Raw genomic sequence first — 27,438 nt, 5'->3', positions numbered from 1 at the left:
CCCAGAGACAGAAATATTAATTAATCACAATCAAGAATGAGATTAAAATAAAGCTCAAGCAATATGAAAATATAGACTTTAGGGCATACTCTCTCATCTCATTCATGGGACTTATCACACAGATGTAACTTCACCCAGTGAAGACAGAAACTAATATTCACATTTTAGTATGTGAAGTGAATGCTTTATTCACAAAGCAAATTTATTCTGCTTAAAATCCTAAAACTTAAGCTCATTTATCATGTTTGTTAACACTTTGACCAGGATTCAAAAACATTTCTTCCTCTAAAAGATATATAAAAAACAGATTTACATTCTAATGCCGAACACCTTAAAGTCTAATATTGTTCTGACTGTAAATTTTAGTTTAACCTGTTACAAGCATGAGTAAATTCGTGAAAGTATATTCTTGAGCCAGATTCAAACTCTAAACATCTTCCATATCTAGTGAAAGCTGGGTTTCTTATTTGTTTCTAAAACTTGTGATAAAGGATTTATGTATCCAATTGATAACTGCAGTTTAATGAACTGAGAAAAAGCCAGCTATTATTTTGGTTTGGAAACACTGTCTTTTATGAGAGCAGAATAACTCCTCCCAAATAAGGATATCTCTACTTTTTGCCACATGTTTGACTTGAATCTCAGCTATGCTTTTCTACATCATAAACTGTCTCAGCCATGAGAAAGAAGAAGAAGAAAAAAAAAAAAAGACAAAAAAAAAATATACTTTTTTTTTATCATTGCAGGTACCTTTGTTGTACAAGTCACTGCAACTGATGCTGATGATCCTACATATGGGAACAGCGCTAAAGTTGTCTACAGCATTCTCCAGGGACAACCATATTTCTCCGTAGAATCCGAGACAGGTCAGAAGACCTTGTCTGTCATTCTGTGACAATGTCTGCAATTTAAAATGACATGCTAAGCCAAGCTAGGACATATCAGTCAAAAACTTCAAAGAGATTTTATCTTATTCAGTGCAAAATTTGACAAACTTAATTGAGCGATACCTCTGTAAACATGACACCTACAATATTTTAATCTAAAAGCAAAATCTAATAAATACGATTAGTACTGAATGTGAAACAGTTTTCAATCATTTTTAACAAGCAGTGGTACAGACACTGCTGTAGATGCTTAAATTAAACCAAATAGGTTGCTTTTAGAAGAAAATGAGAAAACAGGTGGGTGTGCAAAAAAAAGTGCTTAATCCTCATATATCTTCATAATGGTTAAATTAAGACTGAGAGTTTGCTCTTTTTTTTTTTTTTTCCCTCCTGCTTCTTCAGAACTTGTTTAAAGTAATTATAATTTCTGTACATCTGCAACATATCACTTTAATGCTAATTTTATGAAAGAAATCTTAATTAAGAATAATGATAGAAGAGGTAAAATTGGCTGTTGAACTACACTAGCAGATCACAAATAGAATTGCAAACTTCTGAGTTCTGTTTTTGGAATATATTTAAATTATACACAGTGACTAGAATTTTTATGGGCTGAATAACAGACTGCTTTGCAGCCAGTGTGTGTAAAACTTGTGAATTCTGACTGATCAAATCTGCTGTACTACTACACTATCCCACTACACAGATACTCTCCGGACTTATGTCAAACTTCTACAAGTAATAAAAGATTTCAAGAGGCTCCTTAAATAGGAATATCCATTCTGATAGGTTGCTTGAAGCTAGAGAAAATGGTTCTTCTTAACATTCTTACAGGAAAAGAATGGTATTCCAGACAATTAATCAGGTTTTAGAATTGTTTCTTATCTAAATCTTAGAGACTTGGGCAAGGTAAAGATGAGATGTGTCAGAGAAAAATGTGAGGTTAAAAAAGATACATCTGAAAAAAAGGGAAGCCAGTATCAAAGGGAGCTTCCCTTTCAAGCATAAGGTATTAGATAGTACAAGAAAGAGGATTTTTGCACTGATGCAGGCATTCTCACTTGGAAAGTATAATATCTGTTCTTAGAGTTACAATATGGATAATGCACCCAGGAGTTCAGCAGTAATAACCTTTTAGCAAGAAGGTTGTATGAGGAATGGAAGGGAAGCAAGGTAAACCACAGACTTGGTTGTGCTCACATGGAAGTCAATTGCAAAACTCCTAGAGTAAATAAGTCATTGTTGAAGCGGTTATGAATTTTCCCATGGATTTCAGTGCTTGGATTTCATCCCTTTTGTCTACAAAGGAGTCAGTTTTTAGCCTTAAGATACCCAGCAAACATTTTGCTTCATGGTAAATCTAAATGACTGAAATTCAATAGGAGTTGGGCTTAAAAAGACTTTGTACCTTTGAAGAAGGAACAGACTGGCAAAATCATTTCAAGCAATGTATAAATAGAAATATATATACTTGGGCATGCTTGTATGCTTACAATATTTTTAATTAACTTCTCCCATTTTAATTTTGTCATATTGCCCCTTTAATGATGTATTGCTGAAGTTAGCTTTTTTTCTTATTTCCTTTTTATTTTATTTTATTTTATTTTTTTGTCTGTCAAAATGAAAATATTGACAGAACAGGAGAGAAAAGATGGAGCACATTATAATGAACAATGAGCCTTCTTCCAGTTCAGTGAGAGACTTTAGCATGGAACTGAAAGGGTGTAGATATTATGTAAAATAACACTGCTCACAATAGGTAGAACATCTTTCTGGAAATGCCTCTACTGTTGTGTCTGTCACATAGGCAGCAGCATGAGATATGATATGACAGGTCTGTAATTTGATATGCCATCTTATAACAGTAAATATTTGTAGTGGGCAAAGTTTACTCATTACATAGAGATTGCTTTGTTCTTTAGGCTGTGGGGTTTTTTTTTTAAATAAGAATTTTCATCAAAGTCAGTACATTACTTGTGAATTTTACTTTTTAATTTTCACATTTTAGGTATTATTAAAACTGCTTTACTAAACATGGATCGTGAAAACAGGGAGCAATATCAAGTGGTCATCCAGGCTAAGGACATGGGAGGCCAGATGGGTGGATTATCAGGAACCACCACTGTGAACATCACGCTGACCGACGTAAATGACAATCCTCCTCGGTTCCCCCAGAGTATGGAATATTTATATTCTATGTCTTTACAGTAAAATGAACAAGAATTTAGTATTTTTATATATTTCCTTTTAAGTCAAGTTTCTGCTGTCATGAATTTACAGAGTATGACTTCACTTAAGAAAGAAAAAGGGAATACACAAGCAAGCAGTAGCATCGTGATCAGGTTAATTACAATCATTAGGAAACTTACCTTTAATATTTTTACTATATATGCAATAAATAGTCCGAAAAGTGAATTAACAAACAGAAATAACTTCTATTTTTTGCTACCTATAAACTTACCTATTAAACTATAAGCTTTGACTGATACAATCTATATTTTCTGATCAATATTGTTTTTATAAAAGACCTTGTGGTCAACTGCATTTTAAGGAGTCTGTTCTAGTCAAATATATTTAACTTTTGAAGTATTTATTTAAGAATATAAAATGATCCCCAGAATAACTCTATCAAAATGAGTGTTTTTAGCCAGGAAACATTTGCCTCAATGGGTTCTCCTATATTCATTGCAAATAGAAACAAAGACACATATATAAATATACCAGATATTTCTGCCTATTCTCCTCCTCTTGCCTTAGATCGTTTAGATAGCTGTGTAATATTTAAAGGAAATAGTTGAGTCAGATCTCTTAGAAAGCCATTTGTATTAATGATTGTTCATTGTCATATGTGATTCAATGTGATTCAGCGTTCATTCACTTTTCTTCCTCTCTCTTTATCCCTCCTTCATCTCTGCTTCATCTTACACTGCTGTGTGTGTGCATGTGTGTATCAGAGTGTCAGTGTGTGTCAAAGTCAAGAGCAGCTGTTCAAGAAAATAATTGCAGATACTATCAGACAAATCAGCAAGCTTTGGCGCTTAAGTCACTGGGAATGTTATTGGAAGCAACTTGTCATTTAAGTTCAAAGTCTGTTCTTAGCTGTGGGCAAAATGTTTCCATTTAAATTTAAACAAGTTAAGAGGAAATATAGCACTCTGCCTCCAGTGAGTTAATTATACATCTCTGGACATGAGTGTCTTCAGTATAAAAGCCAAAGATATAGCCTCATAATGCCAACATTCCCCAAGCAGTTTTTTCTCAGGGGACAAATTCAGTGCAGCATATTAGTAATAGGCATTTGAGCCAGATTTGCTTTTAGTGGGCTTTTAGTGATACTAAACTGCATTGGCCTCTGGCAGGTCTTAATATTTTATTTGTCCTTTGACCTCAAAACATTTCTCATATAGTGTTTTGTTACTGTTAACACAAACTGATAGTATCTAGGAAAGGACATATGTTGCTAAAGTTGCATATATGTAGGAAAAAAAATCCCTTCATACTAGAAAAAAAAGGTAGAAGAATAAGTTACTTTTATCCCTATGAAAGTTAGGCAGAGGCTGAATGCTTTTGCACCAGGAAAGTACAAAGACAAAGCCATTCAGCAACTCATCTGTTCATGCCCAACAGGACAATGGATTCAGAAACAGCATCCAAAATACCATGAGTCTGACTGACAAAAGTTCCCTCCTCTATCAACTGTAGGCACCTACCAATTCAGAGCTCCTGAGTCTACGCCACCTGACTCACCAATTGGCAGGATTAAAGCTAATGATGCAGATGTGGATGAAAACGCAGAGACTGAATACAGCATCACTGAGGGGGATGGATATGACATGTTTGGAATTACCACAGACAAGGACACACAGGAAGGAATTATAACTGTCAAAAAGGTACACATCCTAAGACACTTCATACCAACCTCAAAAATGCCAGAAAAAAATGTATCTACCACATTTTCCATTGTTTTCCATTTTTAGTGCAATGTGTCGTTTATTAAATTAGATACTATCTATTAGGAATCTCTACAATGTTACCTATGTAAATTTTCTTTTATACAATTAGGATGCTTTCTCCTTTACAAAAATAATACACATGATTTGAGAGTACATAATCTATGAAGTGGGATAGAATTGAGAAAATTCTGTCTGAATGTGTCTACAGGACAACTCAAGGAGTTACCCAACTGTGACATTGTCTCTATCATGCATACAGGATTTGTTCACTTCTTAGAAATGTGCTGTGTTAACACTACAGTAATATTCAGTGTCACACAGCCTGCTTTGCACCATCAAAAGATATTGAATTGTATAGCTATAACATATCAAAATACAAAGACAAATTTAATTTGTCTCATGCTATAAAGATACAATTAATAAACCCATTAGCATGCTTTTCCTTCAGGAAAAAAAAAAAAAAATACAACAACGCTGTGTTGGATCATGGTGGACGCCATCTACTAGGCTGCACGTTGGCTGTCAGAAAAGGTTTGAGAAATATTGTTTACAGTGGGCTATCAGGCAAGCTTGATAAGGTTACAGATATCATCCTCCATCAGTTCAAGTTCAGTCCTCACTAAATAGACATTGTGTAGATTTTCTGAACATAACTTGCGTTTGATATCAGTACAACACCTGTCATTACTTGTTTTTTAAGAGATGCCTTTAAGGGGCTGATTATGATATCAGTCTAGCTCTGTTTGCATTTCTGTCTCTTGGTGACTGAAGCTGTGAATCTTCTACAGCCTAACAGAAAAGTGGAATAACTAGTCTCTCCCCACATTACTCTAAGGAATGTAAGAAACGGTTCCTAAATACCTCTTCTTCCTATTTTATTAGTGTGTGATATGGTAATAGCCTGTCATAAAATCATGTTTTCCGTGGGTGGCCCTGAATGTCTTCTGACACCAAATAACATAGTGATTCATTTCAGTGATGGAATGTCAACATATTAGAAAGGAGCTCCTAGAGAATCTCCCTTTAGTATATGGTGTATGGTGCTTAAGGTCAAGAGTCCAGAAAGCAACAAAATTTCAAAACCAACAGGCTAAAAAGCATGAAGAGTTGAGGCTATTTGAGAAGGTACAATTAATTTGAATTTAGAAGTTCCTGGCACAGAATTCCCTGCCAGTTTTTTTTTGTTTTTTTTTTTTTTTCCCTAGAACTTACCATCAGTACAAAGAGCCCCAACTTTCTTCTCTCTTCTGGCATGTTAATTCCAGTTGAGGCTCCTGTAACTTAGCACATGCTTCCATCCCCCAGTTTGTTTAGATACTCTGGCTGCTCTCCACAGCTATCCCCACAGACTTCTGAAGTGTTTTTGTTTGCTTGTTTCTCTTCCCAGGCACTGGATTTTGAAAATAAAAACTTGTATATTCTGAAGGTGGAAGCCACCAATACTCACGTGGACCCTCGATTCCTCTACTTGGGGCCATTCAAGGATTCAGCCACAATCAGAATTCAAGTGGAAGATGTAGATGAACCCCCTGTGTTCAGCAGACCAGCATATATAATTGAAGTGAAAGAAGATGTTCCAATAAACAGTGTAATAGGAACAGTAACAGCGCAGGATCCAGATGCTGCCAAGAACCCTGTCAAGTAAGCATAGACTTTCAGCTCACTCTGAATTCTTTTACTGCTTTGATTTTGCTTTTTTTTTCTTGTGAGTACACACAGAGAAATCCCTTTTGAGAATGAAACTGTTTGGGTATGCTTATATATGGAGTAGCATAGCTGGTAAATTATTTCTCTTACTTGAGCATATCTGTTTATGTGTGATTGTGTTTGCATGGCCCTTGTATCTTGAATTATATCCTAGCCTCTTCAGTAAATTATATCCTACTCTTCAGTAGTGTTTGTGGCTATTATTACCATGGGAGAGTTTACTGGGAAAGAACACTACAATGATGCTGGTGTTCTCCTTCCACCTCCAACATTTTCCAGTGCAGTGTGGTGCATCCTTTTGGCTATATGACAGGGAAGTGATTCAGCAGCTTCTCCCATCCATTCATATCTGCTTATCAGAGGTCACATTTACCTTCTATATACCACAAGCAGAAATCCCTTAAAAGCACTTGGTTCACACACAGACTCTGTTCTCACTTATATCAGTGTAAGGTTAGTAAGATACAGATCAGGCTCATGGACTTCATAACTTACAGTTGCTATGACTCAGTAAATTAGTCTTTGAGGAAATGGAGTAAATGCTAAGGTTGGTGTAGCTAAGCCTAAGCCTTCATTTTTATTTTTATTTTTTGTAAATTAAAAGGTCAATTATTTCAGTACATCTGAAAACTGGAGTACTGAAGTACTTAAATGATATTAGATGGATATTTAGAAGTACTTTCATATTCTATGTGTTTTAATTAGAGTTCATTGCTGCTGACAAGACAGTAAGAGGAGGAAATGAAAAAATACAGCAATATTAAATCCAGGTCAATTTTTAGCATGTCTCTGGTTTAGTCATGTTGGAAATGCAATAGTGTATTTAGATCAAAGATAGAACAATACAGGTTTAATAAAAATCCAAGTCGTCAATACTTTGTACATCTGCAACAGCTATCTTTCATCAAAATGTCTTGTAGTGCTTATCAAGCATGTGTAAGTTTTAAGTTCTCAGCTCATCTTGTGAGATGGGTAGTTGCTACTATCTTATTTTCCTAGAAGAAGAAACACTATCTGGCAGAAACACTGTTTGAATGCCTTGCCCTGCACATGAATTCTTGTTCAAGACTAAGCCTTTTAATTGTAATTAAGATTTGCTTTCATTTATATCATTGGCATGCAACAATTATAGGAAGTTCTGGATTAGAAGAGAGAGTATAGTGACTTGAAGGGCAACATAGTGTTTTGCTGACTGTGGTGAGTTTCAGGGAAAGAATAAATACCATCTATAGCATGTCTTCATGGGTACACTAGCATGAAGACAAAAAATTGCTTGAGGTGAAACCCAGGCAAAACCCTTCCAGTCCTCATATAAATATACTTTTTCATATCTAATGGTGCTAGAGAATGAGGGGAATGCTTCTCTGATTCCCTGTTGTGATAACTATAACCACTTGAATTTCACACCAGCACCACCTCTTAATTGTTAAGCGTTTTACAGTGGATAGAGATTGTACTGTACACTGAGTATTGCCTATTGGCTCTTTTCTGTTAATTGAATATGTGTGCTAAAATTTATCTATCATTCATAGGGCAGTTATTAAGTACTGTACAGGTACTCTACATATTAAAATATAATTACTGAACAAATCTGAGTAGAAATGTCAAAATTGATGCAGAACAGCAGAAAATGTCTTTACACACTAATAATATGAAACAATAAGAGAGAAAAGAGAAGAAAAATAAAAATGAGGAAGAGGTTAGACTAACAGAAGCAAACACAGAAACAATAAATAGGAAAATCAGTAAGAGGGAAAGGAAATCAGCAGAGAGCAGCAGCCTGTGAGATGTTATCTTACAATAAATGTATGTAGGTTGCTCCGAAAGTAACATTTCTTATTTATTTGTATGGAAACTAGAACAGATGTAAAGAGCATAATAATGCTATTTAATAGAGCACATTCTCAGCTACAAAACACTATTTTTCAGCACAGTCACCACTATCAGCTATGCATTTTCACCAGCAATGAACAAAAGCCTGCATTCTGCATTCATAAAAATCTGCACCAGTGAAGATGACTCACTGTTGCTGTCTCCATTGCTGAAACACACCACCCACTGCCTCAGTCTGCTTTCTGTTCAGTCTCCATAAATATTCAGCAAGTATTGATGAATGTCAATGACTGCAATTTTTTCCTCACGGAGGAATTCAACAACACACCTTTGTTTCATACGCACTTCCATTTCAGATAGCCCCTCTGCTGCCATCTGTCACATGGCAAGAAAATATAAAAGAATCTTGATGGGAAGGTTCAGCCTTTACTGCTGTACCACATTCACCTCTGACACCGTGGGCCAACATAATAAAATAGGCAGCATTACTTTTGGAGCAGCCCTCGTAATTTTATGGTGCTAGTGCATTGCATATCTCCCAGAATTTAGGGTCAGAGGTTGAGTCTGCGTTTTTTTGACAGGGTGATTTTTTTCCATCATGCAATGGAGATGTTAAATCTGATTTTCGCTCTGAGCTTCAGGGAAGATGCAATTAGACTGTATATATATGGCTTGTCACTTGCTTGTCAATTTTCCTTGACAGTTAAAAATAAAATCTTTAGATACTTGATATTACAATGAAAACCTTTCATTTTCTCCTCTACTTGAGTGAAAATTTCTCTTTTTAAACAAACTGAGTCCTAACTCTGTTAGATGAAAGCCCCTTTGATCTTCCATTAAAGGAAACCTTCACAATATCATTATGAAAATGCATTATGAAAAATTCACACGCACATCCCTTCCTGACCCACAAATCTTCCTGACTTGCGGTTGCATTAGACAGCAAGCTGCTGGGCATCAGGAGACAATGAAGCAATAGACAAATATGAAGCAGATATCTGCCCTGGTTGAAGAGTGCATCGTTGTCTATGACCTATGTATCAGTAGAGCATCAGTCCAGCTCTTGTAAATTAGATTTTCTGCTATGTAACATTAAGGAAATATAAAAACACACCAATAAATGTTTGGCTACATGTTTAAATAACCATCTATGCATTGCAACGTTCATACACTCCTGATTAACATTCCGCTGTCCAGCTGTGCTATGAAAAAAGTTTTGCATTCTGCTTTTCCTTGATCTAAACAGAAATGATGTTATGAACCACTGCATACTGGGAAAAAAAAAAAAAAAAGGAAAAAAAAAAAAGCTGCAGTTGGCATTGCTGTATTGTACATCAGATCTCTGTAAATTGCTAGTCGAGTTTTTTTTGCTATAGTACTTCCTTAGAGTCATAATGAAGTTCATCAGTCACTGGAGCTGTCTCCCTGCTGTGATTTGATTTACAAAAGTTTCCTAGATTAAAATGATCTGCAAACAAATGTAAGGCTTAATTTTGTTTGTGTATTTTAATGACAACATATTTGCATGTGTTAGATTCTTTCTTTCACTTGTTCCTTCTTCCTGTTATGTACAAGGAGAGAATGGAATATATACAGATACCTTTTCACTTCCTAGCTTGTCAATTCCTCAAGGTTTGAAAGTGATGAGGTCCTGAAATCTGACAAATACGCACCAGTAATTTTATTAAATAAATGTAAAAATGAGTTTGATGTTGTCTGCTTAATTCTTACTGTATTATGATCCATAAGTCAGAATTGCCACCAGTTCTGCATAATTAACAGACCTTGACCAAAACAGACTGGATTATACAAACTGAGAAACAGAAGTGACAGTCTGGCTTATTAAAATCATCTTTCTAGTCTAGGGTTAATGATATAATTAGAATATGCTTTAACTGCATTGACCTTGTTTGTATTTTCCCTTGAATATGAAGAAATAAAATTAACATTTCATTAAGAAGCTGTTCTCTGGTTATTTTTTTTTTCTTTCTTCTGAGTTTTACTTTCCTCTGCACAAACAACTGAACATACATTTGGTTTTACTAGGATTTACATTTTTAAATTCTTAATGTTTTGAGAAGTCGTCTTCAATGTGTAAAGCTCCAGAACATTTTCTTTCATTTCTCTCAGATACTATATCACAGATGTGATTGAATCTGGGCAGTCTTAGAAAGTAATGATAGTGATTACAATATGTCAAGGCATTAAAATATGCTAAGGCTATAAGATACGTTGTCCATTCATAATGTGAAGCATGTGTGAAGGCATAACTGAAGAAAAAATAACAACGGACAACTCATTCCTCCAGCTAGATGCTTTCTTAAATATCTTGCTGAATAAGAGACTGAAACATACTATTAGAGTTGGCCAGAATAGCTAATCTACGGAAAATCCTGGTTATTTTCATTTCAAACAAGAATGAAGAATCTAGATGTACTGTGAAATGGAAATACTGAAGTATTTCAGCTGAAAGATATGGAAATGAGCTGCAGAATGTCTGAAAAATGACTGAATTCACAAAATACCAACATAATATCATATAAAAGCCTGAATGAATGAAAGTTAAAATGAAATGTTTACCATATCAAATACTTACTTTGTCAAAATATACGAGAGTCAAACTGCTTGGTATAAACTTGTTTCCATCAAACATTTCAGCTAAGTCAACAAATTCATGTATAATATTTACATTTGGACAAAACTACACGGTTTGCTGGAGCTGTGCCGTCACTCAGTGCTGCCTATTCGATACCTTCGCGCATACTTTGTTCAAGCTGTCAGTAATGTTATAATGGTGCACTGAGAAACTAGGCTAGTGACACCAAAGTTGTCTTCACACAGCTAAAATTTTTGTATTGTTAGTCAACTGACAGTGAAGAACAAGGACTAAATCAGATCTGGAAAAACTAGGAGAATATGCCTATGCAAATACTACCAAATTGGCTTGCTCTCTGAGTATCTTTGAATGTAATTTGGTTGTTTCCACAGAAATTGAATGTGTAAAACAAAAAGTAATTATTCAAAATATTAATGCTTACTACAATTTTATGAAGGTACTTTTCACTAAATTCTCATTTAAAATAAGACTAGTTTAACTTGCTGTGGATATCATATCCCATTTTTTTCACTTGAAAAGAGATACCATGAAGTTACAAAATAATTAGAAGGTTAGTGTTTTCAATTTAAACGTTTCTCAAAATCATTTTTGAGCTAGGCTCTTCCATCTATTCCTATCTGTGTGTGATCATTCTCAGAAGTTAAGAAACTGCACAGACGTTGGGAAATCTGTGTAGAATAGAGGACATGTCACAGAGCTGTGCCTACAGTGGAGAAGGGAGTGAATTTTTTTCTTCATCCTCTTTAATTCTATAGTGAAAATGAACTCTGCCAGTCATTCTCCTGGCCCAGTTTTCATCTGATTGCATACTAACTCAGCTGTATCTCAGTTTTATCTTTGCTTAGACATAGCAGTAGCTTCCTTGCCTCCACTGATGTGGAGACCAAGAAAGGACACTGGGCTTCATAAGGTTCTGTTCTGGATTGAACACCAGTACACACTCAACTTGCAACAAGAGCAGAATAATACAATTCCATTCTTGTTTTAGAAACATCAGAAACACATTTCTGTCAAAATCTCCATCATTTATGTGAAAATTTTTTCTTCATGAGAGATAAAATGAGGTGACAACATTTGGACAGCTGAACACTGTCACTGGAGAGTTTTGCTTTTAAATTTGGATTCAAATTTAATCAGCAGGAAAAGAAAGAGTAAGATCAGATTGAAAAATTGTTCTGGTATTTAGACTATGACCTCCCGAGCTTGTTAGCATTTGTTTTCACATTTGGATACCATCAAGTAGGGCTGCGCATGTTAGTTTTAATGAATTACAGGAAACCTTTGTGTGATATACATTGTGGAATAATGAATCTCTGGCCCACACCAACTTGTTATTTCAGGGGCAGTCTTTTTTAACCCTGGAAAGTGAAAGGCAGAAATGCCTCCTGGCCTTCAAATTTCCTATCAGAAATTATTTGGAACAGTTAGGATATAAAGCCATTAAAAAAGGATTTGATAATGGGAAAGCCAACTCAGCCTCAAAAAAAAATTCATATCTTTCAGGACACAGACTTCACATTTCTCACTAAAAACAAAGCTTTGATGATTCTCAGAGGTATGTAAATTCCACAGTAATCCATTCATTCAATGACAATGCCCCACCTTCTAAATCAAACCTCCAATGTGTCATTATCCAGAAGCTCAGAACAAGCTCTTTGTGTGAATATATAAAGGCACCAAAGCCTGCACTGAAAACAAAAGGCAACCCCATTTAATGGGTGTTTGATGTCTAGTCTTAGAAAATGGTTTAAGTACATAGAAAATAAATGGAAAACAATCTTCTAACTTCTCTCTCTGCATTTGCAGGTATTCTGTAGATCGACACACTGATATGGACAGAGTATTCAACATCAACTCAGGAAATGGTTCAATATTTACTTCAAAAACTCTTGACCGGGAAACATTGCTATGGCACAACATTACAGTAATAGCAGCAGAGATCAGTAAGTCAAACCTAAATACCATTGCTGTCCCTGATGTAATGAACTTAGCCTTCTAACTGAGAGTGTGGAAAGCACGGTTGGACAGATGTCAGGTTATATGGATAGACCGCTCAATACTAATGAAGAAGTGGAAAGTGAAAAAAATGGTCTACAGTTTTATGTTTACTAGGGATGCAGGGCATGAAGAGGTAACAGCTGAGAAGGGAGGAAAGCAAGAATTCTATATTTTCTGATCAGTAATTGCCACAATGACTCAATGAGCTCCAAACAGTGGTATGCAGCAAATAAAATGGCTTAAGGTTGAATGGCATTCCTTGAATGACTTTGTTCTGATCCAGACTGAATGGCAGGATGTTTTCAGTTAGGGATGAGGTGGCTGGGCTGAACTAGTTGCCCAAGCCTTAATCAGCTTTTTATTTCAATTTCTAACTTCTGTATTATTTATTTTTTAATTCAGAATCCCTAGTTACAAACCTGTCTGTTGCTTAGTTTAGGACTGGTCAGAAAAAGTAATCTTGTGGTAACAATGGTCATGTTCATTTTAAGAACTGACATGCCAGGGATCTAGATAAAGCCAGGTATGCTAGGCAGCTTTAATAAGCCTCTTTATTTTACTGGTCCACCTATAAACATATGGCATATTACAGAATACAATTCCATTCACCTTTGCAGACTCCCAGTGCCCATGACAGAATGGTAGCTTGATCTAGTATTATCAGTTCTGGGGCTGTCCAAGAGGTTAAATGGCATTATTTAAAAACGTGATCTAAGAGAATACAAGTTCTACTTTCTCATTTTGAGTGTATGTTTGTGTATGGCTCACTCAGCGGCTGAATGCTGAGGAGAATGTAACTAAGAGGTACTTGACTCCAGTTTTCTTTACTCTGTAGGGTTTTTGGTTTGGTTTTTTTGAAGCTGAAAACTGTTGTGATACATGTGATACTAGTGAGGCAAACAGATGGCCTTGTGCACATAAGACCAGTGCACTAGCGCCTACAGGAATGATGTTTTTTAAAATAGTTTTCTTTCTCTCTTGAAAGCTTGCACCTTTCTATGCCAGGTATGTGGTTTCTGCATACCAAACACTAACACTGATGTCTAGCTGTTAGCCAGATGTTTGTGTTTCTGTTAAATCTTTGAAGGAGTGGTCTAGGGTCAAGAGTTGTACACTAGAGACAGTGCTCCTGGATAGGAGAGGAGGGAAAAAAATAAACACCTAAAAAGGAAAGAATACCAAGAAGCACACTTACTTTGATCCCAGTGGAACTGAAATAACATGCACTGCAGCAAACTGTACTATCTGAAAACCAGGTTAGTATCTATAGGAAATACTCATTTCAGTCCTTGCCTCCATCCCTTAGGACAGAGCTTCTACTGGGCCAAATGCTCTCAGCTAAACCTTCTGAGTCTAAAACAAGTTTCTGCCTTAATTGCAATTCCTCTTTAGTCTGAAACATTGCAGGCTGCAACTGTCTTCCCAGGCTGTGCATCTCTGAGCCTAGACCAAATCTGGCATAACTAGGGTAGATGCCTTCCAAAGGCAATTTTCTTGGCTGAAAGACAGCTACTACTGAAACAAGGCTTAGTCTGATCCAGGCTACCTCACTAATTTCAGTCTCAAGAGACTAAACTGGAAAACACCACTGCTTAATGCTTCTGGCTAAAACTAGACATTTCTAGCAAGGCTTGCTGAATTCCATTCTGCTAACATTAGTTGCTCTCAGTAACGCAACATCACTAATTTAGATTAGTGAAGAAGTAAACTAAAGGAAGGATCCATGCCAGTTAGAGGCAGAACACACACAAAGAGATGGATGCAAAAAAGGTGGCAAAGTCATAAAGAGAAACAACTTTCAGCAATGGCTGTTGACAGGTTTGTTTTATGGTATAAAACAAACAGAAATACAGAAGTTGTTTTGCCTTGAATTTTCTAAAATTATCAGTAAGTGTAGATAGCTGCATTTTTTAATGTTCTCCTGTTTGTATTTGTATGAGCTGCAGTTGCTCAGCAGTCCTGAGAGTTATGCTCTGAATGTTGCAAACAATTACCTCATGAAACACAGGATCGCTACATCTGCCACAGTCAGAGGCAAACTGATAATGAAGCTCAGTGCACAGCACTCCTGACTCACAGCTGCAGAATCACAGCTCACCAGAGACAGTTCTGAGGGTGTTTTAAAATAAATATCCTTTACTTAATACTTAAAGGTAAATCAACATTGTCAGGACATTGGAGTAGCATTCAGAAAAAAAATGTTTAGCAGTTGATAGGTAAGCATAAGACATACTACTATAGAGATTTTAAGCAGATATGTCTGTTTCATATGATGGAACTTTTTCTTTGGAGATGGAGCTCATTAGTAATTAAAGGATAACGCAACGAACAAACAAAAAATCCCAATTCATTTGCAAAAATAATTTGAAAGAAGACAAAAAGGTCTTTATGATGTATAAACATATTTCAACTCATTTTCATAAAATCAGAAAAAGGCCCCCATCCATAGAATATATTGGTTTTTATATGGCTTCTATTTATTATACTCTCATTTTAAATTGTGAGGATCTTAAGCACTTTGAAGTAAAATGAAAATATGCAGTTAATAGTTCAAAAAGCAGGAAAGAAAACAATTGTAATTTTGGGGAGCAAAAGAAACACATTTGGCAATATAGTTGAATGCATATTTTAGAAAGGTATGCCCTTATAAATAGTCTTGCAAGTAGCCCTGCAAATTCAAATGAGTAATTTGATTTCTGCCTATTATAAAAATTCAACATTTATATTGATGTATTTTAGTATAAAATTCAGCCTAGTATATATTGTACATAGATATTTTACACGTTGAATGAATTTAGCCCTGTGGTTTATATTAGGAAGTGTTTTATGCCTAATGGAATCATATTAACTCGAATGGGACTGCGGAGCTTTAAAGTGCAGTATTTTGTCCAAATGACTGAACTCTGTAATACGAATATACGGTGCCAATTTTGGAGAATGCATTTTCAAATTTATAAAAGTTTGATAAATACAGTAATAGGGCTTTTATTAAAGCTTAACTCAACAAGCTACTATAATGAATGCCTGTAGAAGCTTGCAAACTCATAGATCTATATTTTATTCCCGTTTTTTTTTTTTTTTACTTGGATCATAGATTAAAATGTATTAATAAACTATATTTATATGGGTTGGAAATTAATGTAGCAAAATACAGAGCGAGTCCTCATGAATGGGAGGAGGTGGGGATTTATTTTAAATAAATGTCATTTCAGTCCCACTCATTCCCTGATAGATTTCATTCTCACACTCCCACACGCTCCCAAGTACTACAATGGGTATGCCTAGGTGAGCTGTCCTGGATCATTTCTGCATCACATGGCGGACATGGGACACTGATCAAGTCTGGAAATGTCTCTTGGTCTACTCTTGATTAGTGATGACAAATCTGCTCAGGGGTGGGTCTTATACAACTTAGGAACTGATGGTAATTATGATGTGTCCTTTTGACTCAGAGTCTTGCCTCTTTCTTCCTTCATGCCTCTCAGGCAAGGTTGCTGCACATTGCCTTTCTTTCCCACTTTGAGTACCTTTTTGATGAAGATCTGTCTCCTTTGTAGTCCAACAGGAAAAGAAAGGGTCTGCACAATGAGCTGCATTTCCAATAATTTTCATTTTTGTCTGTGAGGATAACAATGTTTTTATCAGTACTTTATGCTCAGTAATATCCTTTTCAAATTGTCAAATCCAATCTCTTGATCCTACCAAGTCCTTAAAGCAAAGAAAAAAAAAGAAAAGCTTACATACAGGAATCTGCAGATTTTATATAGTGCTGCTGGTGTTCTTCTGCTGATATGTTTTAAAATCAACTCCAGAATATTAGCCAAATCAATCCACAGAAGATTAGAAAATGCCCGTGATCACAGCAGTGGTTATTATTTATGTATAGTAATGGTAATCACAGTAGCTTAAGGAACTCTGTCATGAGATTTGCAGGGGAGGGAATATTGCCTCTTATAGGTGGAGAGAAAAAAACCCGCAACCCCCTCTTCATGAATATTCAGTCTTCCTGTTTCAGAGTTAAGGAAGCGAATATGTTCTGAGAACATTGTTACCACCAAGCAGACTAATAAAATGCCAGAATTAAATGAAATCTGTTATTTGTTTTTTATAGATATTGTACATATGTTCGTAATCATGTTCAGAATGTACAAAGGAACCAGCAAACCTTGAACCAGCAACTCCTTGAACTCCTGTAATGTTTACAGTTAATACAGTTAATAATCAGAGTATGATAATACAGCACAGTTTTGTGGAATTCATCTTCTAATGTATTTCCCCAGGAATTAACAGAAAATAATGAATGAGAAAGGAATGAAGGCACTGAGCCCCTAAATCTGTCCTTTTCTTCTATACTGGGTCAGTAGCTGGGCTAAATAAAATCTGTTTTTTTTCTGGTTTTATCATTTCAGACAACCCAAAACAAAGCAGCCGTGTCCCAGTGTTCATTAAGGTTTTGGATGTAAATGACAACGCTCCAGAGTTTGCCATGTTTTATGAGACCTTTGTCTGTGAAAATGCAAAGGCAGAACAGGTGTGTTGTGTGCTTGTATTAAGAAAATATTCAAAATGAATTGAGTTTGCTACTTCTCTTGCACCACCTCATCAACAGATATACCTTGCACTGCATCAGAGCGTCAGTTTGGCAAAATTAAACTAAACAGTGGCTGCACAGCATCTGATTACACTTAGTATTCTTGCAGCTAATATGATACTATGTTTTACACTTGTTTTCTGTACTGTGCCTTGTTATCTCTGATTCATTTTCCCTCTGTGATTTTCTGCTATATTCGGGCACCTCCACTGTCTCCTTCAAAAACTATTACAGGTCCTGTCTGTGAGATAATTATTTTCTGCCAGATAACTCTCACTCTACCAGCGCTATTACTAAATGATTCAAAGTAGCACATAATTTGGAAGAGTCAGCCGAACAATTCTAGTTACATGGGATTTGGTTAGATGAATATGTAGCCAGACTGGACTGTCTCATCTTTCATTTCTGCTGCCTGTCACATGCAAAGCTTTCTACCCAGCTGGAGTGGCGTCAAACCAAACCTGCTCTCAAAGTCTGTGATTTTCCTGCCAACTTTCAAATTCATTATGTTATTGGCTAATGGTATGGGATACAATAGCACAGTGATCCGAAGCAGCATCAGCAGCACATGCATTGCTTTTGTTATGCTCATGATAGCAGCATCAGCTTCATTAAAGCAGGGGAAAAAAAAAAAACAGTAAAATCATAAATAAGCATAAGGTCCACTGACATTGAAGATAATTTTGTTCTTATCGTTTCAGCTGATACAAACATTGAGTGCAGTAGATAAAGATGACTCTTACAGTGGACACCAGTTTTCATTCTCCATAGCTCCAGAGGCAGCCAGCAGCTCAAACTTTACACTCCAGGACAACAGAGGTGAATTTCTAGGACTTTTCTTATTTATCTCACTCTTGCTTTCAGTCCTCAGGTGAAGATAAAATGTGTGCTTTATGATTCCAGACAACACAGCGGGGATTTTCACCCGAAAAACCAGATATAACCGGCATGAAATGAGTACCTACCTTTTGCCAGTAGTAATATCAGACAATGACTACCCTATCCAGAGCAGCACTGAAACGGTGACTATTCGGGTATGCGCTTGCGACCATCGAGGAAAGATGCTGTCCTGTAATGCAGAAGCCTTGATTCATCCTACTGGTCTTAGCACTGGGGCTCTTATTGCCATTCTTCTCTGTATCATTATATTACTTGGTAAGTGGCTCAGAGGTATTTTGTTCTTTACGTGGTTGAATTGATTTTGAGCATTTCAAACACACATACAAAAAAAAAAACCACCAAACCACATGGAAAGTTTCTCTCCTAAATACTTTCAGAACAATTAGGAAATTCAAAAGGCTCACCTCAAAAGAAATGGTGCAAGGGGTTAAAACTTTCAGATCAAAGCAGTCAGTATCACAGATGTCAGTGGCTTATTTTCTACTGCTGCAAGTAGTTATACCAAGGCTAGAAAAAGAACAAAGCAGAAGCATCCACGTCTTATCTGACATTTATATTATTGTATTTCCTCCTGTGAGGGGTGCTGGCGATATGGTGCATGGAATACATCCCACCTAATCTCAGCTGTCTAAAAGCTAGAGATGTCCAAGGAAGATGAGACAGCAGGGCTACACCCTTTGCTCAATTGAAAGAAACAGGCACATCCAGAAAGCTGTCCATCCAATCCCCTTAATAGTATTTGAGGTCAATTAGACTATCCACACTCTGCAGAGTGAATCTCTCTCTTCCTGTTGATCTCAGAAGGGGTCCAGATAACTTAGTTTTGAACAGTTATGTTCCCATGTCTAACCTAGGGGCAAACAAGTCACACCTGGGGCTTCTGTTCCACTGGAAAAGGATGCTGAAATGGGGTGGCTACTAAAGCATTCTAACATCTCAAGGACGTGCAGATCTCTGGCTGCAGCATTTACAGGTGGTCAGCTTTTTGTTTATTAGTTGAAAAATAAGGCAAGTTTGCAACATCTCTCACAATCCTCTCATGCAGATTCCACTCCTCTTGTTCAGTAAAATTGAGATGTGTCCATCGGCCATCAGATATAATTAATCTGTGGAGAATTGTACAACATACAAAATCGATTTTATTAGTCATGATTAGCATCTGGCCAGAAAAGAAGGGAATCAGACCAATGTCATAGCACTAGGGTCAAGAAGGGGAAAAGATATTCCCTAGTGATTCCACTTGTTTGTACTATGCTTGCATCTTCCTCAGACATGCTCATCACCATATGCTCATCACTGTGAGCATTACAATTGACAAATGATTTCTCCTTCCAGTGATGAATCAAAGACCAGATAGTGACACTCAAACTTCAACAATGTAATCATGGCTTGTCCAGATAAGCGCTATCATCTCTTCAGAAAAAGATTCCTAGAAAAACAATCTCAACATTAATTTGCCATTAAATTTATTTTTCAAAACATGATATCATGGCCTTTAAGGGTTGAGCTCACTTTGTATCAAGTTCCTTTCCAGAAAAAGAAATCAATCTAATGCTGCAGATAGTCGTGCACTAGTTAATACAACTGTGCTCATTAATATCAATCTGACATTAAACGATTTCCTGTTTTATGTCAATCGAAAATAATTGATTCTGTGTGCTAAGCAGCACTTTATGTCAATTACTGCTCACGCCACCATGCACCATAAGCAGATTTTCAATTAACTCAGCTATATAATTTTCTATTTTCAGGCTGGTTGCAAGGTTTGCATGTGCAATCACTACTGAGTGAAAAACAATACTCTGGGCAGACCTGAACCACAACTTAAAGTTCAGCAGCAACAAAAAGTGCCTGTAAAGTGCTAGGTTTATTTTCAGACTGAATAGGTCTAGTGGCTTATCAGGAGGCCACAGATATTCCTAAAAACTGACATGCATATAAGGGTGATGTACTTTAATGTATAACATCTAATGTTGAGTTGTTTTCTCTTTGTTTTTTTTGTTTTGGTTTGTTTTTTTTGCCTACAAGTTCAGTGCAAAATAAGAAGATCCAAGTATCAGAGATGTGACATAATTATTAAGTATCATTCTAGAATATTCTGTATAACACATTTTTTGTTGTAAATGAAATGTATTAGAAACTCTTCCATGTTGTATAATCAATGAAAATTATATAAAGGAATACTATATAATTTAATAATAGTAAGATGTTACAATAATGAAATAAGCAAGAGAGTTAGGCACAGCAAGACAAAGAGAATAAACAGGATGCTTACCCGTGTCATGGGCTCACTCAGGAAACTCCAGTGGAGTGGATCTTCCCAAGAGAGAGAGAACCTTCCCCACTGGTAGTCGGCTCTTAAATGGGTCTAGGAGAGGTGGAGCCATGCTCTACCCCTTCCTGCAGCACAGGTGAATTGCTTTCACCTGTGCTCCCAGGGCTGACTCATTGCTTGCCTCAGGTGATTAATCAGAGGTTCAGGCCGTGACTCAGCAGTTCCCATACACATGTAAAAACTATCAATCCTTTCTCAGATAATTCTGACAGCCCTATAATAGAAGCACATTCAAAATTGACTCTATTTTTCAAGTTCTCCAAAATTTACTCCAGCTATCTCTATTCTCTATGACAGACCTTTTCCTAGCCCTCTTTTATAGTATCACAGCTTTATGTTCATAAGGACAAGAGTTCTCTGTTATAACACAGCTGCACAAATAAGCATTACTCAAACTAGGGTCTTTATGTGACACCAGAAATAAATCATCACTGAGATACAAACCCGAAGTTTTTGCCATCTGAATCATTCTTCCTCTTTCAGTTTTTCCACCTTACTTATTTCTTTTTGACTTTTATTAACAAATATTCTTTCTTACTCACATTACTCCTATGGTAAATATACAATAAGAATTAGCATATTTTCCTACTTTAAACTATCATATTGAAATCTCTCTACGGTCAAAAAGAGAGAAAAAGTAATGCTTCAACACACCTACAGATAGCATCTAACTCTAAGTCATTCTCCATGGAAGCCTATCATTAAAAACAAATAAACAAACAACAACAACAACAAAACCACAGACAAACAAGGACAACAAAAAGCAGATTTTTGTTTGTCAAGAGACACCAAATTTCAATGGACTAAAATTTTGTTTTGGGGATGTGCTCAGTCCTTAGCATTGCTCTTAACAGGGTTACAATCAAGGAAGGAACTGGAAAAAAAAAAGAAGTCTGTTACTGTGTTTTGACTCACACACCATCTTAGAAATACAGTTTTAGAAGTACAGCTGACATGAAAGATAACTTTGATCTACCTTATTGTCTCATACCAGTGAGCTTAGGCATCTTCTGATTTGTTTTGCTTTGCTCTGAAAGAACTATAAAGACCACAAGATCTGTCTTTTTTTCTCCAAGTTTGCAAAGCAGAGCTAACATACTGGGCACTGTGGACTTAGACTACCAAGCAATAATACATCCCTGCTCCTTGCTGCTGTTCATTAGTAAATATTTGGTCATTTACCATCACAAAGTAGAATCCAGCTAAGAAATAAGAAATCAACTTCTAAAAGAAATAAAATGTTTAACATATCACCTCCTACCTCTGTGCATACTTCTCCAGGGATTGTTATTGAGTAAAATTATTTAGGTTTGGATCAGGGCCTTTGAAAGAATTCCTGACTTCTAAATAGATTATATATATACACCCATCTTAGAATGAAAAGTATAAAATACCTTTTGAGAAACATAATCCTTTGGCAGATTTAATAAAGCCATTGCCATATGGCAATATCTCATATGTCACAGGCTTTAAGTTATATACTTTATAAGGCAAAGCTATACACTTTTAAACATGGTGTCCATTGTAAAAGCGTGCCAGGAAAGTTAATGAAATAAACTTGGACTTGGAGTGAGTTGAGAATCCATGCCATATCCTAAATTATTCCAGAGAAGGAAGGACTTGAAGTACACCTTTGCTAACCTTTTGTTAAGCCCAGTAGACACTAGTCTTGTCCTTAGCATAAGTTTCATCTCAGCCCAGATGTTCAAGGTATATAATACATATATAACGAGTTTTGGTGCAGGTGTTTCTCCCTTCCCAGCTCTCATGGAACTACCTCTGTTCTCCAAGCAACAGAGTTGCTATATAATTCTGGGTAAAAATAGGCCTGCTGACAAGAAGGCACTGCTCAGCTTCTTACCAGCTTGACATCTCCTTTGTCTGCTGCACACTCATGCCACAACATCTCTCACAGTGCTCACAAGCAGAAGAAGCATAGTCTAAAAACCTGACAAACACATTTGCAGTTTTGCAAAACATCTTTTCAAGCTTAGAATTTAAGCCCTAGCTCAGCACTTCATCTGGGTTTTAATGGAGCTGGGGGATTAACTTTTCTCTTTCTCTCTCCCCTGTTTTTCTTTCCAGTTACAGTGGTGTTGTTTGCAGCACTGAGACGGCAAAGGAAAAAAGAGCCTTTGATTATTTCCAAAGAAGACATCAGAGACAACATTGTCAGTTATAATGATGAAGGTGGTGGAGAGGAAGACACCCAGGCATTTGATATCGGCACGCTGAGGAATCCCGAAGCCATAGATGATAATAAATTACGCAGAGACATTGTGCCAGAAACGCTTTTTATGCCACGGCGGACTGCAACAGCCCGAGATAACACGGATGTCAGAGATTTCATTAACCAAAGGTTAAAGGAGAATGATACAGACCCAGCAGCCCCCCCGTATGACTCGTTAGCGACCTACGCATATGAAGGTAATGGTTCTGTGGCAGAGTCCCTCAGCTCCTTGGAGTCGGTGACCACAGATGGAGACCAGGACTATGATTACCTCAGTGACTGGGGGCCGCGGTTTAAAAAGCTGGCAGATATGTATGGCTCAATGGACAGTGACAAAGACTCTTAATATGTTGCCTTTTTTTTCCCTCCCTCATTTTCAGAAACAGCATTGAGATACGTGAAGTGGCTATTTCTTTCTATTTCTCCACAGCTCTGTGAAAGGGTTCTCTGTTCGAACGGTTCCAGTTGTCTAATGACTGCAGTGTGGATCAGCTGTCAGAAAACTTTTTCTAGTATCATTTTATGAGCTTCCAAGAGGCAAAGTTCTTATTTTTTAGGGCATCCAAGTTTATCAAGCTAACCTTACAGGCACAGCAGTGGTGGAGGGGAAAAAAAAAAAAGATCAGATGGGGAGCAATATTTTTACTTGTTCTGCTTATATTGTAAATTGGAGTATATTACTGTTTAAGCTCACTTGCTCTTTTTACTTGTATTCAGATTATTCAGCTCAGATGACTGCTCTGTTGATTGTGTATTGCACATCCCAATGTAATGAGGTACCCTAGTTTAACCTATGTATTATAGTCAAAAGTAGTGCTGATGGAATGAAGGTTTATTATACAAAGTAGAGTCAGCTGAGAAAAAACATCCAACACATTTTACTCATGAGGAAGTTAGAGAGGCCTAATGGTCATTTAAATCTAAGTGTTTTTTCAGAACCTGCCATTGCCCCCAGTGCACTGAATCGTATTAACACACATATATATAGTTCATTGACTGCTATGTATATATTCTTCTGACCTAGCATTGCTGGAGAGATGTGAGTGCATGCATGTGTGTGCGGTCAGTAGCCCCAGTATCTTGTTCTTAGATGGCTTCTAGGAACCTAGACTCCATATTAGACCATGACTTGGAGGAAGGAACAGAAAGTAACTGTGCTTTTCTTTGTATTTGCGATGGCTTCCACATGCACATCAGTGGTGAAGGCCACTGTGCTGGGGAGGCAGGGCTCAGGCTTTTCTACTTCTGCCTGTTCCCAAGTGTAGGAGGGCTGTTGTAGCTCCAAGGTCATTGCTGACTGTTGAGTCAAAAGAAGAAACTGCAAAGGAGTGAAGAGAATTTCTATGTCCTGAGCTCCCCTGGTGGCAGCCCAGGGTGGCTTCTCACTGACTCTGCCCAGTTTTTTGCTATTTGTACAGTAGGGAAATAATGCCTACCTCATCAGGATGTTGCAAGAATTAGATAAGTCACTCAGAAAATGCTTTACAGATGGAAAATGCTGGCACTCTGCCAGAGGAAGTAATTTCTTATGCTTTTTTTTGCATTTTTTTTTGCCTTCCCCCTTCAGATTCAAGCCCTGAATGCACAAATAAGCAAAAATCAATTGTCATTCTAGTGTACTGAAAAGCAGGGTATATAACTTTGGTGGGTTTTTTTTTCTTTTTCTTTTAATAAACTACTCAGCCAGCGTTGTTAAAGACTTCACCAGAAGGTGACATTTTAATCACAAGTCTCTCAGTGGGTGTGCTTATCTGCTTTGCCAAGCTAAGTAATTTTTGTCCAGCGGTGGGAGCCGGGGGAGATGTCATAGTCTCAAGCCAGAACAATTTCCTCTACAGCTTGTGTACCATTTGCTCTTTCTTTTGGTTTGTCAAACCTGTACTATGGCTGCTCTTTATACCCAGTCATCCAGGAGAGGCTAGATGGAAAAAACCCAAAGGGGTAGCCATCAGACATATCCAATTCCAGGAGCTGAAAGCCCTCCTGGGTCCCAAAACAGGGACATGGCCTAAAGCAGAGCGCTGAGGGAAGATGGATTTTCTTTTTTTTTTTTTTAATATACCTCATAAATAACTGATCTCATGTACTTAATTTTGAAACAGTATTTAATAGTAGAATTACAGGCATGGATCTATTTCCTTTCTTCTCCCCCCTCAAATCTTTAGTGAATCAATTTGAAAACTTAAACAGCTCCAATTTACTCTAAAAATAAAAGATGAGGGAAAAAAGTTAATAAACAGAAAATTAAAAGGGATTAAAAATTAATCCCTGGAATTCATTACTTTCAGAGAAATAAATAAAGAGAATGGTAAGATTCCAGAGTTTTAGACACATCCAAGCACGATGACAGAAGTTCTGATTTTGTGGGCCCACTTGCAGTTCAGAGAAGTGAATTGCTTTGCAGTGTCCAGCAGTGTTGGGAAGGGCAACACAGTGGGAGGCACTACGTGTTTGCAGGTGTAGGGAAAGGCAGCTGGTGCTTTGTAGGTGACCACATTGTAGATCAGATGGGTTTTCAGTGCAGAGGAGTGCAAGATTTCAGAGGGAGCTGAGCCCCCAGCCTGCCTTGGGTTAGATGCTCCAATGCATGGTGGGGCTGAGCCCAAACGATGACAGTGACACAGCTAGGCCCTTCTCGTGTTTTCCTGTTCTCCTCAGTTCTCCTCCACAATTTGTGATTATGAAAGCCTTTGAAAGCCTGTCCCTTTGTGGCCTCCTGGAAATCAGAGCATCCTGTAGGCAACCTGCCCAAAACCTGGTTCTGGCACAGGAGATGAACCACCTGATTCCTCAATGGCTTTCAGACACGTGGGAGGAGAAGCAGGAGCTCAGCAGCACCTGCCACAGGCTTCTCAGTACAAGCCACTCTCCTCATACAGCTGCTGCAGATGCTGCACCCTTCAGGGGACCATTTTGCCACAGACCTGCTCCTTGCCCACCTCTGTGTGGGGCTGCCTGCAGCAAATCACATGCTCAGAGTAGAGCTGGATGCTGAGAGCCAGTCAGTGAATCCTAACCCTCAGACCATTGGGGACAGCAAAGATGGCTGCCAAGCCTTACAGGCTTGCAGGTTCACAGGCATTTGGCCCCACTAACCACCCTCTACTCACTGTTTAGGGTGGACTGCTGTCACATGTCCGCAGCTGGGACAGGAGTGGTCCCCTATGATTACTGCCTGCGTTAGTTCTTGAGGGAGCTAACACAATAGGGGGAACCACACACCTCCACCAAGTCAGTACAGTGACTTGGTCTGATCTGGTGATTTGTTTTTTTTTTCCTCTCCTCTTTTTTTTTTTTTTTTCTATTCCCTTTTCCTGATGAAAGCTAGCTCTATCTTGTCCATTGAGCGCCCCAATATGTAATAGAGAGGCTGCTCATGCCTGTTGTGTAAATGTATAATATATAAAATTATGTAATGTCACCACAGATAATATGCTGTCTCAATAGCAAATGGATTCTCCTAGGAAAACTCAAGGCAAACTCACATCCAAATTCTTTACTATGCATCTAGGTCTTAAGGTCTATTTTTTTCCTGCAAATTAGACAGACTAAGCATCTCTCACAAGAAAAATTCAATTCTGTCTTTTCTTCTTGCTTGGCAGTACCACAAAGTGCAATTTATAAAGTCAGTACAGCATATTAAATATTGAAAGTGCCATATTGCAGTGAATACAAAACTTTGCAGTAGTGTTTCTTTGCACCTTGTTGCATGTTGGTGTGCTAGATGATAGAAATGAGTATTTAACAGTACCGTCACATAATGCTAGAATTGTCATTTATAGATCAGCAAGTGTTAGATTAGGGGCTATGAAGTGAGTTTCAAGGCTGTTATAAGCCTGCTGTTCTTAGAACCACACCCATTTGAATAGAATAAACATTATAAGCAAATTTAGCCAAGCCAGGCAGAGATGAATAATGAAGTTGGCTTTTCACTTGGAAAAGTGTCTGTTCTAACAACAGGGGAGCTATTAAAAGCTACCAAGGAACTCAGTGGAGTTAACATAAAATAGATACCTGCTTACATGGGGGATGTTTCCAGCCCTTCTGTCGCAGAACAATATCATCTCTACACTTGAGATAGAATAAGGTTTCTAGTATAGCTATTCCACCCCAACTCCCAGAGCAGCTACTGTATTCTGTAAAATGGATTTTTTACTCAGAATAATGATTGTTTCAAGTTAAGAATCAGTCTGTCCCACAGCAGCAACAGTATGGGGAGATACAGCAAACCAGATGCTCCCAGACATGCTGCCAACACAGTTGTGCCAGGACATCTCCCTTAGTAGACCAGCCTTAGTATGTTAGTAGAACCAAGATAGAAATTTGCAGTGAGCTCTGAACAAGGGAATCTGGGGGTTTCCTGAGAGCTCAGCTAGCAATGCCACAG

The 27,438-nt window shown here is 37.3% G+C and overlaps 1 protein-coding gene and 1 long non-coding RNA gene across 6 annotated transcripts in view; one reads left to right on the top strand and one right to left on the bottom strand.

The window, feature by feature from the left end:
• LOC116226378 (cadherin-6) overlaps positions 1-26,366 on the top strand; it is a 99,703-nt gene extending 73,337 nt beyond the window's left edge. For 2 of the 3 annotated variants that reach the window (XM_031589244.2, XM_090137060.1), the window contains exons 4-12: positions 747-866; positions 2,896-3,063; positions 4,590-4,777; positions 6,228-6,481; positions 12,804-12,940; positions 17,405-17,526; positions 18,288-18,405; positions 18,490-18,741; positions 22,907-26,366. In XM_031589244.2, coding sequence (XP_031445104.2) covers positions 747-866; positions 2,896-3,063; positions 4,590-4,777; positions 6,228-6,481; positions 12,804-12,940; positions 17,405-17,526; positions 18,288-18,405; positions 18,490-18,741; positions 22,907-23,397 — 1,850 coding nt within the window. In that variant the 3' untranslated portion in view covers positions 23,398-26,366. Of the gene's footprint in view, positions 1-746; positions 867-2,895; positions 3,064-4,589; positions 4,778-6,227; positions 6,486-12,803; positions 12,941-17,404; positions 17,527-18,287; positions 18,406-18,489; positions 18,742-22,906 lie in introns of those variants that run through there. The other variant, XM_090137061.1, reaches the window with a different exon arrangement.
• Positions 15,115-20,809, bottom strand: LOC116226379 (uncharacterized). Of its 3 annotated transcripts, XR_016465040.1 has the most exons (5): positions 20,762-20,809; positions 19,517-19,592; positions 18,891-18,993; positions 18,552-18,655; positions 15,115-16,613 (listed from the first exon to the last, which is right to left on the bottom strand). It is a non-coding gene; the product is annotated as an uncharacterized LOC116226379 (long non-coding RNA). The 3 variants fall into 3 exon arrangements; XR_004166307.2 differs by lacking the exon at positions 19,517-19,592 and having other exon boundaries at positions 20,762-20,807; XR_016465039.1 differs by lacking the exons at positions 15,115-16,613; positions 19,517-19,592 and adding an exon at positions 18,373-18,452 and having other exon boundaries at positions 20,762-20,807.
• Positions 26,367-27,438: the final 1,072 nt, after the last annotated feature.

The sequence above is a fragment of the Phasianus colchicus genome, chromosome 3 (genome assembly GCF_987193195.1).
Source record: "Phasianus colchicus chromosome 3, bPhaCol1.hap1.1, whole genome shotgun sequence".
NCBI classification, from domain to species: domain Eukaryota; kingdom Metazoa; phylum Chordata; class Aves; order Galliformes; family Phasianidae; genus Phasianus; species Phasianus colchicus.
The sequence above is the reverse complement of the archived record's forward strand: the minus strand, read 5'-3'. Positions and strand labels throughout refer to the sequence as shown.